The 16625-nt window shown below is 38.1% G+C and overlaps 2 protein-coding genes across 2 annotated transcripts; one reads left to right on the forward strand and one right to left on the reverse strand.

Moving 5' to 3' along the window:
* The first annotated feature begins 879 nt into the window (after positions 1-879).
* PRPL28 (Ribosomal L28 family) lies at positions 880-4489 on the forward strand. The gene is made up of 2 exons (XM_077396696.1): positions 880-1182; positions 4101-4489. Exons 1-2 carry the CDS (start codon positions 957-959, stop codon positions 4331-4333), a joined length of 459 nt encoding a protein of 152 aa, XP_077252811.1. The 5' UTR covers positions 880-956; the 3' UTR covers positions 4334-4489.
* A 7452-nt stretch (positions 4490-11941) lies between these two features.
* Positions 11942-16418, reverse strand: ICK6 (inhibitor/interactor with cyclin-dependent kinase). Its single transcript, XM_077396697.1, has 3 exons — positions 15939-16418; positions 13183-13386; positions 11942-12370 (listed from the first exon to the last, which is right to left on the reverse strand). Exons 1-3 carry the CDS (start codon positions 16301-16303, stop codon positions 12301-12303), a joined length of 639 nt encoding a protein of 212 aa, XP_077252812.1. The 5' UTR covers positions 16304-16418; the 3' UTR covers positions 11942-12300.
* Positions 16419-16625: the final 207 nt, after the last annotated feature.

The following is a 16625-nucleotide window of genomic DNA, read 5'->3' on the forward strand; positions in this document are numbered from 1 at the left end:
ATTCCAAAACAGAAAGGGCAATGATTACCCCACCCCCTCTTAACATGGTTTGGCGTCAAAAGCGTACAAAAGCTGCCCACAGTTCACTTTAAAAGGGGGGGGGGGGGGGGGGGGGCTCATTATGCTAGAGGGGAAAGAAGAAAGAAAAGTGGATTAAACCTCAGCGAAAGTCGGGCTATAGAAGGGGTGAAAAAATCATCTCCCAACAGAAATTGTCCTAAAATAGATTGCAGGGTCCATCTTTTGTTACTAGTGGACCATATCATACTAATGGAATGAAGACACATGGCACACATTATATTGATCAGGGCTGTTGATCTGGTGGGCCACCACTATATCAAGATCGGCCATTTTCTCTAAAGATGGATGGGGGAGCTTTCAGTGATTTTGAGAATTTATATGGCGTGGGGCCGTAGAGAATATTTTTCAAAACGTACTGTAGGTTCTGCCCAAATAAATCATTTCCATAGGATGATCCTAACCCTCCGAGATGAATTTTTTTTTATCATCTGAGAATTTATATGATGAGTGGGCGTGCCATGTAAACTTGCGGGCATCCACCCTTGATATTTGATCCAAAAGAAAGTTGAAAAAGTGGGCTGCTGTTGGATCAAATATCAAGAGTGGATGCCCTCAAGTGTATGTGCAGGACCTGTCATCGTAGAAAATCTCATCTTAGAAAGTGGCCATATAAGTTCTTTTTGAAAAATACTGGACTGTATGGCCTCACATCACACTATAGGATGATCCAAACCGTCCATGTGATGGGCCACAACCTATTTAAGCTGTGGCCCATCACATGGACGGTTTGGATCTGTAGTGTCGTTCGTACGGTATTTTTGAAAAATACGGGGACTATAAGGGCTCACACCATATAAAATCTCTCATAGAAAATCGCATTTTCCTTATCCATCTCTCTCTCTCTCTCTCTCTCTCTCTCTCTCTCTCCTTCAGCCATGGCAGTAACCCTGCTCAGCAATTCGGCCCTCTGTTTCCATACATCGAACAGAACCCATGTCTCTCTTTCTAGGGTTTCTGTTTCTGGGTTTCCAAAAACGAAGGTTTTGGGTATAGGGTTTCTAAGCTCGCAGCTTGGAGGAATCAAAATTTCCCCTGACTTAAGTTTTATTAACCCACCCATCAAATCTGTCTCTCCCTACCGGACCATTCAACCAATTGCACGTAAGTTCTAACCTTCTTATGATTTTGTATGATTCTTTCTCTTTTTATGGTTAATTTTCATGGGTTTTTTTCTTCTTTCTTTTGCATTTCGTGCAAAAACAGTAGAAAATGAGGTTCCTTGATCACCGAATGGTAGTTCAGTAAATACTTTAGAAAGTGGGGTTTTTTGGGGCTTTCCAGACATTCTTTTCTTTCTTGGATTTTCAATCTTTTCTTCTTCTTTTTGTTTTTTCTGGGTTTTCTTAGATGAAGAGAGGAGCATTTGCTGTCAAGTACACTCTTATTAATTATTGAATTATTCTTACTCCATTTCCTTTGTAAACTTTGGCTTCTTACTCAGCTCGAATGCAAAACGAAGTTAATGATACCTAGATGAATGTGTATTTGTTGGCCTTTAGTTATCTCTAGGTTCTCCCCCTTTTCTTTTTCTTTTTTCTTTTTTGAATAATAGGTTCTTCCCTTTTTCTCTCTTTTTTTTTTGAATGGCATTGAATAAAATTAATATTGAAAAAAGAACTGGGAAACTCGGATGATCAGATGATCAAAACAATGCAAACAACAAGGAAAAAGAACACAACACGAACCAAAACACACATTAAGGGAGGAGGAAGTCAAAGACTTCCAACTCCGACAACTCCGCCCTAGATGAGCCTTTCCTCGCTAGCCTGTCGGCCTCGCTATTAGCCGATCTTCTCACATAATGAAATGAGATTGATGATACCCCTAATTGATGATACCCCTAACCATTCAAATGAGAGAGAGAGAGAGAGAGAGAGAGAGAGAGAGAGAGAGAGAGAGAGAGAGAGAGAGAGAGAGAGAGAGAGCATCAACTCCCTACTATTGCACACCTCTGTCCATCCTTGCCATAGATCTTGCGCTGAGGCAAAATGGAAGCTAGGCAATGCTCGGACCCAAGCGACAGTTAAAGCTATAATCTTAATGTAAAGGAAATGAGGAGATTTCACTTGTCCTCTAAATACCTTGTAGTTGCGCTCTCTCCACAATACCCATATTGTGGTTAATAGAATCTCATGCCATAAGATTTTTCTCTTTCTTTTCCATGGGTTCAAAGACCAACTCCCTAACTTTGATAGGTTCGATGAGAATACCCATGATATGCCAAATCTACCTAAAATTTTACTCCACACATATATGGCAATTTTGCAATGCAAGAACATGTGGTCAACCAATTCGCCCGCCTCCGCACAAAGAGCACAATTATCTATGATCCACATGTGATGGTTTCACAGGTGGTCCACTGTAAGAATCTTGTCTAATGACGTCGTCCAAGTGTAGGCACGAGCCCTCCACGGAGTTGGTATTTTCCACATCTTAGCTATTGGCGAGGTGGCGAGATTGGATGCAATCGAGTTGAAGAAATATCTGACGCTGAACCAGAAGAGCACCAGATCCAAACGCTTTTATCTTCATATTTTCACTTTTTACTTGTTAAATTTCCTTCTTTTTTTCGTTTTCTAGCATTTGGGTTTTTTAAAACACGATTTTAGCATGTTCTTGAACATGGGATTTTATTTCTGTAAGCCAGTTTGAATTTATCTAGTTTTAGATTGATTTATTGAAACTTTGTGGAAATTTCTGGTTGTCGGCACCAGACCCTCAGTATTTATTTTGATCGTTTTCTGAATTACTTTATTTTAGTAATCACTTCTCATTCCTTGGATAGAGACACTACCTGGCAATTGATTTATTCCCTCTGCTTGTGATGCACTAAGAGATGTCCTCATCTTTTTCTTAGAGGAAATGACCAAATCACTAATGTTTCTCTTATAGAGTTTTGATCAAAGTCAACTGGAGTGAGCTTTTCCTTAGTAGCAACATACCTTTCAAAATTGTATCGAAGCTCCTGTAGGCTATATCAAAGATCATATCAAAGTTCCTCAAACTGTTTAAAAACTGCCCGACTCAGTCATGGAAATTTCGACTCAGTTTTACCTTTTTGGCAAGTTCTAACTCCGAGTTTAGCCTTATCAAGTCAGTCAATTCAAAATCCCTTTGACTCTTCCTAGTTAATCAAAGATTCACCGGGTCAATCATTGACTTGCCCGAGTTGACTCCCTCTTACCTTGGCTGAGTAATTGTCAAGTCCAAGTTTTTAAGCACTGCTTCAATTAAGTTTTCACCTTGTGAAACCTAGGCTCTCCCGTCAATTTTTTTTTTTTTTGTGGAGATTTCAGAATAAGGTCAGAAAAAGAAGTGTTGTTTCTCAAACCTTTGAAAACTTTCACTCTGATTTGGTGTCGTACTATGCACTTGACTTTTGGTGCTATGTCATTAAATCACTGTGATAAGTACCAGAGGTTCTGCAGTGTAGAGGCACAAGACAGTCCCAACGCAAGTTTGAGCCCCACATTGTTGCCATTGGTCCTAAATTAGTGATGCGATCCAGCTATCATCTTAGTCATTAAATTTAGTTTTTTTTCTCTATGGAACTATTGGACATGCTTGATTTTTATTTGTTGAATAAAATCTAAAGCTTAGAATTTCTATGAGAAACTTGGCCGATTTAATTATTAAGACTTGTTTAATCTGGTTTTGGAATGTGTGTTGCTGTTTTACTGAAATTGGAACTCTTTTTATGCTCCTAAATTCTAAGAAGTTCACCTGTGAACCCTAGGTTTGGATCAGTTAGTGGTATTGTAATAGCGTAATACCAATATTCTCCTGCTATACAACATCCAACGAAAAAACCACTGGTGATTGGGTTAGTTAACACCCCACTGGACCTTCTATTTCCATGATATCATATATAGTATCCAACTTATTAATTTACTTCCAAATTAATGGATGGTTGCTGAGTAATGTTTGTTTCTGTGAGTATAGCTAGCATCTCGGTATCCATGACTGCAACATTATATGTTAGAATTTGGAGTCTAATGAATCGAGATCCTTTCTCGCAGGCCGAATATGCCCATTTACAGGAAAGAAGGCCAATAAAGCAAATAAGGTTTCATTCTCAAATCACAAGACAAAGAAACTGCAGTTTGTAAACTTGCAGTACAAGAGAGTCTGGTGGGAGGCTGGGAAGCGCTTTCTTAAGCTGCGTTTGTCGACCAAAGCATTGAAGACAATCGAGAAGAACGGTTTGGATGCAGTTGCCAAGAAAGCTGGAATTGATCTTCGAAAGAAATGATCTCGGTTACATTCCTACTGGTAATCTTTCTGTAACTCTTTTCTTTCTATGTTTCTAGTAACCATGAATTTTTTTGTTGTTGAAAGAGTTTGTCCTGCAATCAATCACTCTGTTCAGATCCTATGGTTCTGCGAATCTGAGGCTATTTTTCTGTAATTTCCTTTACATGAATTTGAGATTCGATGACTGATGTGCTCGAATGCATGAGAGAAAGAGATGGATTAGTGGTAAAGTGCCTCAGAGAACGGGAACTTTAGAGTCATGTGGGAATTTGAAGGTGTGCATTAGTCATTAATTGTACGATTTTGAAATTTATGGTCTCCACCAAATATTAGTAGGGTTTATGGGCCCAACTGGTGAATCCAGAGACAAGTGTGGGTTTATTGGCCCACTAGTGGATCCAATTGTGGTCCCGGTTGATGCATAAAAACTGAGTTTACTTTAGTAGGTATTTTTACTCAATTAGAAAATGTACATAAAAAACATTAGATAGATTAAAAATATAAATTCATGTATATACTCATTGTAAGTAAAATAGATTGCAAATTTAAAGATCTTGGTGGATTTGAACCACCATACTCTTGAGAACATTGTGGGCCTTGTGGCTAGATCTTGTTTCCCAAGTGCTTTACCATTTAAGCTAAAGATTTTTCTCTTGTCTGCATAGTAATCATATGAAATCCAATATTATAGCGAGTAAATAAATAAAACATATCAGAATATAAGTCATATCACCCAACAAAAAATCACTTTCAAGAGGCAAATAAAAAGATATATTTAAGGAGCAAAAACATATAGCCAATCGCTTGATGGGACGAGAAAAAAAATTATGAATGCATGTGCACAACTACTCCAAGAATAATGATTGCAATGCTCTAAGCAAAATAAACTGCAAGATTGAAATGAGACTACAGACCCCATTCAACACAGTGAATTCTAATTTAACATCATAACATAATTTTGCTACAAGTTCGAAAGCTTTGGCACTCCCTGAGAAATCTCTGATCAGTTTTTCCAGTACCCTGCTTTGAAGGCAATGGAAACTGCAGAAATATGAAAGGAACAAAAAGCCATTTATATTTTGAAATATTATTTTAAGGCCAGGTTTGTCAACCATGAAAATTTATTCCATGAAATACTCATGTGCACAATTGTGTGAGGCGTGGAAATTATAATTAGTTTTTGTTTTCCTGTTTTTAGGAGCTTTCATTCTCCCCTCACTCCCACCCTCCCAAATATTCCATGGAATACTTTTTCATGGCGGCCAAACATGGCCTAATTATTTTCAGTACTTCAACTTCAAGATTATTTAAAACTTAATGTAAATGACAAATAGAAATACAATTAAGAAACCACGATATTCCTTTTATATGTATGCCTATCTATTATACAATTACACACATATACAATTAGGAAAGACACAAAAAAAACAATTAAAGCAGCAATGGGTCAAACCCGACAAAGTGACTGAACACCTTGTGGAGATGAAAGGGCATTTCTCAAACTTCAACGGCAACAACATCACTTGGAAGCCCATATGTACAAACCCTGCAAAAATGCAAGGAAAGCTTTTACATACAAGGAGAGAATCCTGTGGAGTTGAAAGTCTTGTGTACCTACAAGAACTAGATCCAATTAAGGGTTTTAGGAGATGGCTCATGAGAAACTCAAGCAAGCACTTGAGAAACTCAATCAAGCAGTTGAGAAACATAGAAATTGAATTGCAGCAACTCAATTGAAATAAAAACAATTGTTGTTGTGACCATTAAAAAAACAATTGAATTTGTCCAGGGATAGGATTTCCTCTATCCAATCATGAGTTGCTTGATCAATACACTTCCTTCCAAAAAACTCAATTTTGCATGGGCCGGCAATTACAAGGCCGTTATGCTTTACTGATCCAGGGTCGAATGGCAACGACTGCTCTGCTCCAGTACATGCGAAATCCTCTTCACCGTAAAAAATGATCCACAATGTTGATTGATCTTGGTTTGGATGGATTTTTTAAGGCTTGAATCATCTCTTGGGATCAGATTTTACTCATGAAACTGTCGGCGTCCTTCTTTTGAGCATCCATGAAGTCTCCAAGGTCTGTCGATGAATTTTGCACCGAAAGAGCCATTTCCTGTTCGCGGGGATATGTAATCATGAAAACTAAAGCGGTCACAAATTCATACTTATGTGATCGCAAAATCTTAACTGACAAGACATTTGTATTTTTTTAGGGACTGCTCTTGTTGCTATCAATTTATTAGTGGGTATTGTTCCTGCTATGTTTTCTTTGTTCTCTTACTGTTATCAGTTTCTTTGTCCCTATCACTGGGACTATTCGTGTGGAAGATTGATATCAATATGTGCTTAGCTTTCTTTTTAGGGCTGTCACTTCTTTGTTGTTTTGCCTCTTGAGAGTTTTCCTTGCAGAATCTTCATCCTTTAACTCGTTTCTGGTTGTTTAGTTTCATGGGTGTGCCTCCTATCATAACCCCTATTGATAGCTATAAACCAATAGGAAAAAAAATACTCCCACTATAATCACCACCATTAGGCTTACTTCATTGAATCACTTGCAATGGGACCTGCTCCTAGTTCTTCTCCTACTTCCAGGATTCCTGTGCCCTTTTCTTTCACCTCCAAGAATCGATTCTGAAATAGCAGTCTCTCCACTCAGAGTTGTGGAATTGCAACAGATGACTGTGAGCCTTTAAATCAGATACATTCGGTTTTCGCATGTAGGCAGCAGCTATCCAGCCCATCTCTAGATGTTCATTTTGATCCTTATCATGTTAATTTCTAATATTAGAAGATTCTTCACTAGATAATGATTGACTGTGAACTCTAAACAACCCGCAAGCATAAAATGATCAAACATCCCAAGATGTGTGGATGTCAATGCCCTGAAATCAGGGACAAGTGGAAACAAAAATATTCCCACTAGAATCACTACCGTTAGGCTTACTTCATCCTATTACTTGCAATGAGATCTTACCACTACGCTGTACTGCACCATCGTATTAAGATGGGGCTACTTACTCGAACTACAATCGGCCCAAGGCATGCTCTCTTGATGTCGAAAAATGGGTTGTCGATAATTCCATTACCATTGGTTGTCCATTGCTCAGGACACAATGTTTAAAAATGTGGATGCGGGTCAAAATGTGGCTAAGAAAAGAGTCGGTGCGGACGCGGCAAAGAACGTGTATGACACGGATGAGTACTCGGTTGAAGTGGTCATAACTCGGGAGAGTCAAATGAGTTTCTATTGACTCTGTATGGCAAAACACGGAATGCGGAACGCAACCAAGGTAAAAGGGAGTTGACTCGGGGGAGTCCACGATGACATGTGGGAGTTTTAAAACTATGAGGATACGTGTTCTATGATTACGCTTCAAAACTATGGAATAAGTGGGCTGCGACTCGCCATTTCAAAAAAAAAAAAAAAAGTGGGCTGCCACTTTTGCCCCTGGTGAACGTGATAGGAGTGTTTTTCAACTTAATAATATAGCATCATGCAAGCAAGAGGATTGATCTATCATATATGATGGAGTATTTCAGTTTATTGGAGTGCATGTGGGAGGAACTCAATCATTACGAGTCACTGAATTTTTTGAAGAAGCTGCTAAGCTTGCTAAAACTGAGGAGAAAAATTAGATTTACAAGTTTCTTGGTGGACAATGTCCTGAGTTTTAAAGATTCTTATAGACTCTTAGGGGCCGTTTGGATACGCGGATTTTAGAATCTGGGATTTCTTCAAAATTGTAGCTGAGAGACGAGAAGAGAAGCGGACCAGCCGTCTTTTTTTACGCCTTTTTTACTTCTCGCCCTTCTTTCCGTCAGCAAGAGAGTAGCAGATCCTCCCATATTTCCAGGTTTTAGAAATCTCAAGATTCAGTAGAGATTTTTAAAACCTAAATTTCTCACTTAAAATCCAAGAAACGCTGTCAAGACAGCATACAACAGCTTGATCATGAACCCTCTTTTACACTGTTTTCAAACTAAAAACTCGGATTCTAATATCCACATATCTAACAGCCCCTTATACTTGCTACTCGACCCCTTCATCCTTTCAGCACAATACATTTCATCTGACTTTAATTGTTCTCATTCTCCATATTTGTCGGGAACAAATGGGGCGAAGCAAGTCTGTTTTGTGAGTAGATTTTCACATTAAATCTCACTTGGGAATGGGAAATCAGCGAAATGAGCGCGGGTAAAAATTTTGAAAAACATTTTTTTTCTTCGTATTTTTTGTTTTCTGCACAAAAAAAGCGCAAAAGCATTGTTTCGAATGGTTACCGAATGTAGCCTAGGCTAACTTTGCAAGCATAAGTTTACTAATTGTAGATGCTTGATAGTAAATAATCTTCTAAATTCCAATTCTCCTGGGACAAATTCTTGAAATAAGAAATTCAAGATCCTTCATACAAACGGAAAAAAACCCTAAGCTCAGTAGGAAAATAAAAAAAATACAATCCTGGCATGACATATTCAAACCACCAAGACAAGAACCAGAGTTGCCCCTCAACCCAGAAAAAAAAAATCATCATTTCCTCCAAGGGATTTGCTAGGCAATTCTGTGGAAGGCCATTTCGCGGCAGACTGTTGCATGATAGGACAGCCACCTCAGATGAGTTAAATGAATAAGACAAAATTTGCCAAAAACTCAACCTCTGGTTGTTGCACGTGCAAAAGCCAGCCCCGAAATGGCTTCCCATGAAATTGCTAACAAGAAAGTCACGTCTACCAGAGAATCCGATTATAAATCTCTTACAAAATGCAAATTCAAAACCCAAAAACTTCAACCTATCCAAATTCAAACGACCAAATAAAATTTCCCTTGCAAAGAAAAAGTAACCATTTTACTCATCAATCTGGTTAGGTGGTTAGGTACCTAACCAATACCCAAAGGTCCCAAGAGTAATGGAATGTGTTAGGCACTTAGGCTAGGACCTTAAACTACTTATGATAGTTACATTCCTACCACCTTCTGGCCTCATTAGTCAACATCCCCCATCAGTGGGCCCCACTCTGTGATGGCTCTCCCTCTGGTTACTCTAGGTAGCCCTTTTCATCGGTCGCTCCTTCCACGACTCAAACAGGATATGTGGTTTTGAGTTTTGAATCTTTTATTGGTCGCCCCTTCCATGACTCAAGCACGGTATGTGGTTTTGAGTCTAATATCAAATGTAAAGTACCTAACCAACACGCCAAAAGACCCGGGACTAATGAAATGATTTAGACTAGGGACTACTTATTCCACTCTAAGGATTGCAAAAACCCAATTGAAAAGCCAACCGAAACCATCTACCTGTAAACCTTAAAAGCCCACCAATATTCCAAAACTAGAAATCCGAAGAAGAAAAGTAGGTAAATAAAATATGAGCAGTAAATAGAGACACCAAATGTAAATTCATCACACCCACATGAAAATTTACCTCCAACCAGTACTATTAATGCTATTTTAAATCCTAGATTGAAGGGAAACAGTGCCATCATATCATTGCAGTAAGACCAAGAGGGCTTAAATCACCATTAAAGCAAGTACCTTATCATCTAGCCGGTGACCAGCAGAAGCTGGGCCCTGAGAATATTAACAGCATTACCCATCCCTCTAATAAAAGCTCTCTCTCTCTCTCTCCCCTTTGATTTCTTTGATTGCCTGCACAACAAGAAATAAAGAGAATCCAAAGCAAATATCAGAGTCTCCAGAACACAAGTCAAAACGCTCTCCTTTGATTTTTATTTTTTTTATTGCCTTCCCAACAGGAAACAAAGAGAATCCAAAGCAAAGATCAGTCTCCAGAACACAAGTCAAAACGATCCCCACTTTTCCCAATTCAAAGCTTCAGAGCCTCAGCAGGAACAGAAATTTGTAATGATATGAAATTTTTGCTGGAAATGTAAGTTTGGTGAGTGGAATTTGGGGGGAAGGGTTGTGTGTGGGTCCCAAATTCCAAGTGCACCATTAGTGCCCGAAATGGCCAGAAATGGCCTTTCTGGCCATTCAAAAGCATACAAAGAATGTGTTTCCAAAGTGCCCTTGTATTACAAGGACCCCTCTTGGAAGTGAGCTAGGACAAATCTGTCCTTTCCAAACTAGCTGATGAAATACTTTAATTTAAAGAAGAAGGATAGAATGAAGGGCGTCTTGCAAATCCTTGCCACGCACACCATTAGTGCCACACATAGTTAGCAAAACTTCGTTTTGTACAGTCCCCTTTTTTTCTTTTTCTTTTTAAAGAAAAAAAAAACATATTTTTTAGGTTCGCCATTTTTCGGGTAAAAAATTGGCACCCAATCGGAGTCCCATCACTTGAAGACTCGAAAGAGGGTAAAAGGCAAATTTTGTCGCTTTGCCGAAGGCCTTGAAAGCCCTAAAACTCATAGCCATGACTTCAGGAAAGACAACTTTCTTTCATTGGCTAGGACTCTACTCTCTAAAAGGGAGCAGTCTCCATGGTATGCATCGTACATTTCAATTTCGTATTTCCTAGAAAGCTTAGCTCATACAGTTGCCGCATCTGACCTAGGCATCGAAGAGCCCCCCACCCAGTTCTTTGGTCCTTCTTTTGATGCTCTTCTGTATCCGCCGGTCATCTTTCTTCTTTTGATGCTCTTCTGTATCCGCCGGTCATCTTTCTGAGAGCCAACTCAGCACAGTCCCCTTTCTGAGGTCTAGTCCATATTTCAGCTGCAATAGCCGTTTAATACTCCGTTTAAAAATTTTACTTAAACCATTTTCTTAAGAAAACATTTAAAATGCTTTTTTTTTTTTGCCAACTTTCGAGCTTTACCCCTCTATATTTTGAAATTGACAAAATTTGAAACTTACTAAATACATTATTTTTGTGTTTTCGTGAATTTGACCTTCACAATAAGTTGTTGCGCCAATACCATATTAAACTAGAATTTTTCCAGTTCCTCTGTTTTTGCAAAATCATGTTGCTAACTGTGGTGCAACATCATCATCTATAGCAACAGGAGAAACCAACTTACCCTGTTGGACGGTGAGATCATCATGAAACATTTCCACTCCCTTATTTCAAAAATTGCAAACCTCTATTCAATTTTTCACTTACAATTAGATAAGGAGACACGCGACGATGGAAAAAATCTGAACAGGCAAAGGTACAAGGGGCGTGCAAGCAGGGGCCAGTACAAGTGGGAACCACTTGTTCCCATCCTTGATATTTGATCTAACAAAAGCTTCTCAGAAAGTGAGCTGCTGACTGCTGTTGTAAGGCCTTACACCATATAAAAACTCTCTTCTTAAAAGCTTGCCATCTTTCATTAAACACGTGTACCATGACCTTTTTAAGCAACAACATGAATTTGAGTGTGATTTACATACAAAATGCACTGAAAATGCAAGTGGGCAGAATTGGATTCACCCTGAAAACCTCTCCAGAGTCCAGACCAGTAAAAACATTGGTGGAAACAGCCTAAAGGTACCACTACCAAACAGTCAACATCACAGTTTTCACCACCGGAATCTTTAATCCCATCTCCTAAAGAGACCAAACAGTCAACATCAACAGTTTTCACCACTGGTAGAAAGTAATAACCACAAGAACAGTACAGGTAAAAATACTGTAAAGAGGAAGACAAAAGAAGGGTAATGGGGGTAATTTATTTCCAAGCACTTTCAGTTGCATCAGTAGCAGTATAGACAAAAAACAAAAGCAAAGATTTCCTATACCCCAAAGACTAATTCTTATCAAACTGGTATAATCAGGTACAAACATGACATTGAAAGACCCCTCCCCCTTCCCAAATGATCTGTTAGACAAAGGATTTAGGATTTGTGCTTCCTAGTGTAACTCAGCTCTATGTTACAGATCATTAGACTGCACATTATCTTCGACAAGTTTTCTTCTTTTTACAACAGAGAACCCTGCCCCCTCTTGAAAACCCTGGGCAGAGGTCAGTAGAGAAGTTGCAGGAAAATAAGCCCAGATGAAAAGCACCAGCTATGGATCCAACCACACCCATTCGTAACGGCCAGGAAGCGGCAAATCATTCACCGGGTCGAAGTTATACCTGCTCAAATTCAATGTAAAACTAAAAATTGTCAACATAAAAGGTGAATGCATTTGTTAAATTAAAACACAAGATAGTGGTATTGAAGTGGTGTCTGCTACAGATGACAAAATTCCTTGACCCGTGTCTTCATAAACCACCAAAACATTGTTATCTGTTTTACTCTTTAACAGAAAGATCAACCTACAGATTGTTGCACCAAAAGTTAACAGCACGCTGTTCTAAACCAGTATCATTTAGATGTTACCAGAAGGTTTAAGATATTTAGGTTATTCAGTTGAGTGCAAATCAAGTTCATGGTGTTTGAAATGCTTATTCTGTTAGCCTGGATTTCAAGTTTCTGAGTGCCCTATCAAATTTTTGGAAATACTCAGCCAATTTTTTCTCAAGCATGGTGCAGTGGATTCAGAAAATTGAGTTGCTCCCTCAACTCTCAACTTGACTCCAGCAGTTTTTTTATTATTTGATCAACATTTCTTTTTTCTTTTTTTTTTGGAATGGTATTATTTGATCAATATTTCAAACATTGGAAAACAATTATGGCTAATAGTCAAGAATCATTATAACATTAGATAAGTTGGGGTGTTTATGTATTTGGCAAAACTTAATTCTTGCAACTTTCTGGCAGAAAAGCTTCTTTCTTCTTTGGTCACTTAAAATATTATCCTGGCTTATTCACTTTAAATATTATCTTGGCTTATTCACTACAAATCATCGGTGGGGTACCATCTCTTGAAAACATAAGAACATTATTGAAAAACTTCAGAAATGAAAAACATAAACAGCTCGACTAAGAATCAAGGATTATATACTTCTCTGTGAATATTCTCTGTTGCTGTTGCTCTACACCAGCAAAGAACTCCTCCATCTCGTGAGAGGTCGGGACATTTCTGTGTGCCACATTCTGTATTCTCCTGTTTGCTGCAGTTGAGTTTGTAGGCCTCGTTGTAGAGCCAGGAGTCCCTACGCTATCTGAGCCTCTTATCAGACTAGAAGGTGTGGTTTCTCTAATGTTCCTGTAACAAGGTCATAAAGAAGTTGAATACCCACTACTACGATAATAAATAAACACAAGAAAGTGCATATTTTATGTCTTTCTTGAGCATTTCAAGTGAATCGGTTTGCCAAAGTTCCTTTTCTTTTTTCTTTTTAAAAAAAGAAGAATCCGGCAGACGCATCAGCTGTTATAAATTATTTTTCCTACTAGGAAAATTGATAACCAGAGGGCTTTCAAATCGGGAAACCACAAAAAATCCAAGCCACGTAAGTGGATCTAAATCAATATGTTTGAACATAAACAACATAATAGAGCAAGATCTTGTGTAAATCTAGGTTGTTAAACCAGTTGGCATAAATAACTATGTAACAGTAGCCCGCTACAAATGTCTAAGTTCCATCAAGCATCAATGACTGTTGGTTAAGTAGCATCATAACAAATCAACAGACAAAATTAAGTTTCAAATAACCAAAACACCATATAACCACTATTAGACCGCCTACAGCACAGATACCAGCACCATTATAAGTTACAGTGAAATTCAGGATTTTCTCAACAGACGATCTAGTATTTTGTTTTTTGCTCTTAATTTATCATATTCACAATGAGATACAAGTTGCACAGAGGAAGGCAGCTTCAGAACCATTTCATATCAAAGAATAGAAGGCATAAAGGGGAATTTGCACAACAAGGAAAGCAAAAGTAGCTTCTTAAGCCGACAATATTTTCTTAGAAAAAGAACCAGACATAAAGAATGTAGTTCCCTCAAGAATCAATGTGACCCTGCCATATTGAGTACAGCTGAAAAACCTCACCAAATGGTTATTTTATTCATTTATGGTATTTTCCCCTAATTTATGAAGCAGTTGGAAAACAATTACACTCATAAAAAGCTCACTTACCCACAACCACAAAATCTCTGACCAGAAGGGTTCCCTAAGGTATAGCCAAAGTTACAAAACCAGTCAATAGAAAACAGCAAGATAGTTGCTGTAGTAGTAAACAAGCTACAGAACAACTTTAACCCATTAACCTCAAAACACAAACCACTTGCATGGATAAATAAGATTCAGAGAAAATGAAAGGACAAGCCTAAATGAGCTTTCTGTAGAAGAGCCACCGTGAAGAAACATGGGCATTAAATCTAAATTTTGTCAAATATAGAAAATCAACTTTCACAGAATAAATAAACTAAAAAAACAGATGATTTTGGCAGTACCCATGTTCAAGAAATAAAAATGTATATCCATATTAAAAGACACCAGACATGTGTAGCCCATAATGAAAACAATTTAAACTGTACCCATGTTCTAGAAATGAGGCAGAAATATCATGCAAGAAAAGAAAAAATAAATCAACAACATGAAAAACCCCACACATATTTTCCTTTCCCTTTTTTTTTTACATCAATATGCAAGTTCCAACAACACACATCAACAAATTTGAAGAGATGATCAGCTCTAAAGAAGAATTTTTTTTTTACAGTAACCAATTGTCAGAAAAAGGCCAAAATTAAGATTAACGAGACATGTTCGGCCATGGATTATCTAAAATGAGAAGTTTTTATGTTAACGGGTAAAAGAAAACCAGCAGAATCACAAAAGTAAAAAAGGAAAAAAAAATAACACTTTCAGATATGAATGGAAACCTAGCAAAGAAACAACCCAATAGAGAAAACCCATAAACACAATTAAGCAAATTCTAAACACGAAAATCACTCACAAGAAGCAGTTGATAGTCTACCCAAAAGTCTCAAAAACATGCTAAACTCCCTAAATAGTTTTAAAAGACACAATTTTCTTAAATGGAAATCCTAAATAACTAAGTACCAAAGTAAAAGGGTAAAATCCAGAGAGAGAGAGAGAGAGAGAGTCTAAAAAAAGAAGCCCAGTTTCAAAGATGGAAAACCTAAAAACAACCCAAAACCACAAAGGGGACAAGAAAAAAAAAGCCTCAAATAAGGATGTTTTAGTACTACCTAGGTTCTACATAAAAGGCAAAAACCAAGGATTAAAGGGGAAAAAGAACTAAAATAAGCAACTTTTAACAGTGCCAAAGAAGGAAAAACTCTCAATTTTTGGATGGGAAAGGAAAAACCCTCTTATGAACATGAAAAACCCTAAACCAAAACCGCTTCATCGGCAGTCAATTTCCAAAAACTCACCACAACAAAACAACAACAAAGGAAACAAAACAACCACTTCCGCATGCATCAAAAACCCTAAACCAAAGAAATTCCAAAAATCCCCCATTTTCAAAAACCACTTACCGGGCATATCAAAAACCTTAAAAACATCCTAACCCTAACCCAGTTTGCAAACCCACACAAAATCTCCCAATCTGCTAAAACAAACAACCTAAAACATAAAACAAAACAAAAAACAAAAAAACCCTAAAAACAAAACCGCTTCATCAGCACTAAATTTCCAAAAACCCTAAGCCTAAGAAATTCCAAAAATCCCCCAATTTCAAAAACCACTAACCTGGCATGAAAGAAACCCTAAACCCAAAAAAAACAAAAACCCTAAAATAAGAAACGAAATAGAAAAGAAAGAAAGAAAAAAATCCTACCTCTCCCTGCCATCGATCTCCAAAACATTCTCCCCAAATGACACCTCGTTCTCTTCCTCGTCTTCTTTCTTCTTTGAACAGCTCAAGGAAACGGACCCAACGGGCCCAGAATGGACCGAACCAGACAAAATTCTACGGTTTTCTTTGCAAGTCTCTTTGGTCTTTTTAGAATCGGTCGTAACGAGAAGGGGAGGTTTCTCAAGCCTACGGTTTCGGAGCTGGAGATAAGAATCAGAGCTAGTAGTCTTCTGGAGTCTCTCTAGTGCTAGGGTCCGGGCCCGGGTCCGAACCCCCAAAGTAGACTGAGAAACCTCCATAACCGAGACCTCGCCCGTGATCTTTGCCTTTCTCATGTATTTCCCCATAACTTTTGCTTCTGCTAATGAAATCTCATGGGAGATAAAACCCAGAAGTGTAAGAGAGAGAGAAAGAGAATGACGAATGAAAAACCCCAAAACGGAGACAGAGAGAGAGAGAGAGAGAGAGGGGGAAAGGGATTTTATATGTAAGAAAACTAGGGTAACGTATTTTCAATTTATCGCGATATTTTGAACGGGAAGAAAAATTATTTTCTTTTCTCTCCGAGATAGTTGTTCAAAATGTTAAGAGGCTTCTCTCGAATAATATTATCCTGCAATTAAACCGTCCATATATGAGAATTTATATGATGGGTGGCCGTGAAAACAC

This window comes from Tasmannia lanceolata, unplaced genomic scaffold (assembly GCF_043159265.1).
Source record: "Tasmannia lanceolata isolate RefF3 unplaced genomic scaffold, GAP_Taslan_0.1 ptg000015l, whole genome shotgun sequence".
Taxonomy (NCBI): domain Eukaryota; kingdom Viridiplantae; phylum Streptophyta; class Magnoliopsida; order Canellales; family Winteraceae; genus Tasmannia; species Tasmannia lanceolata.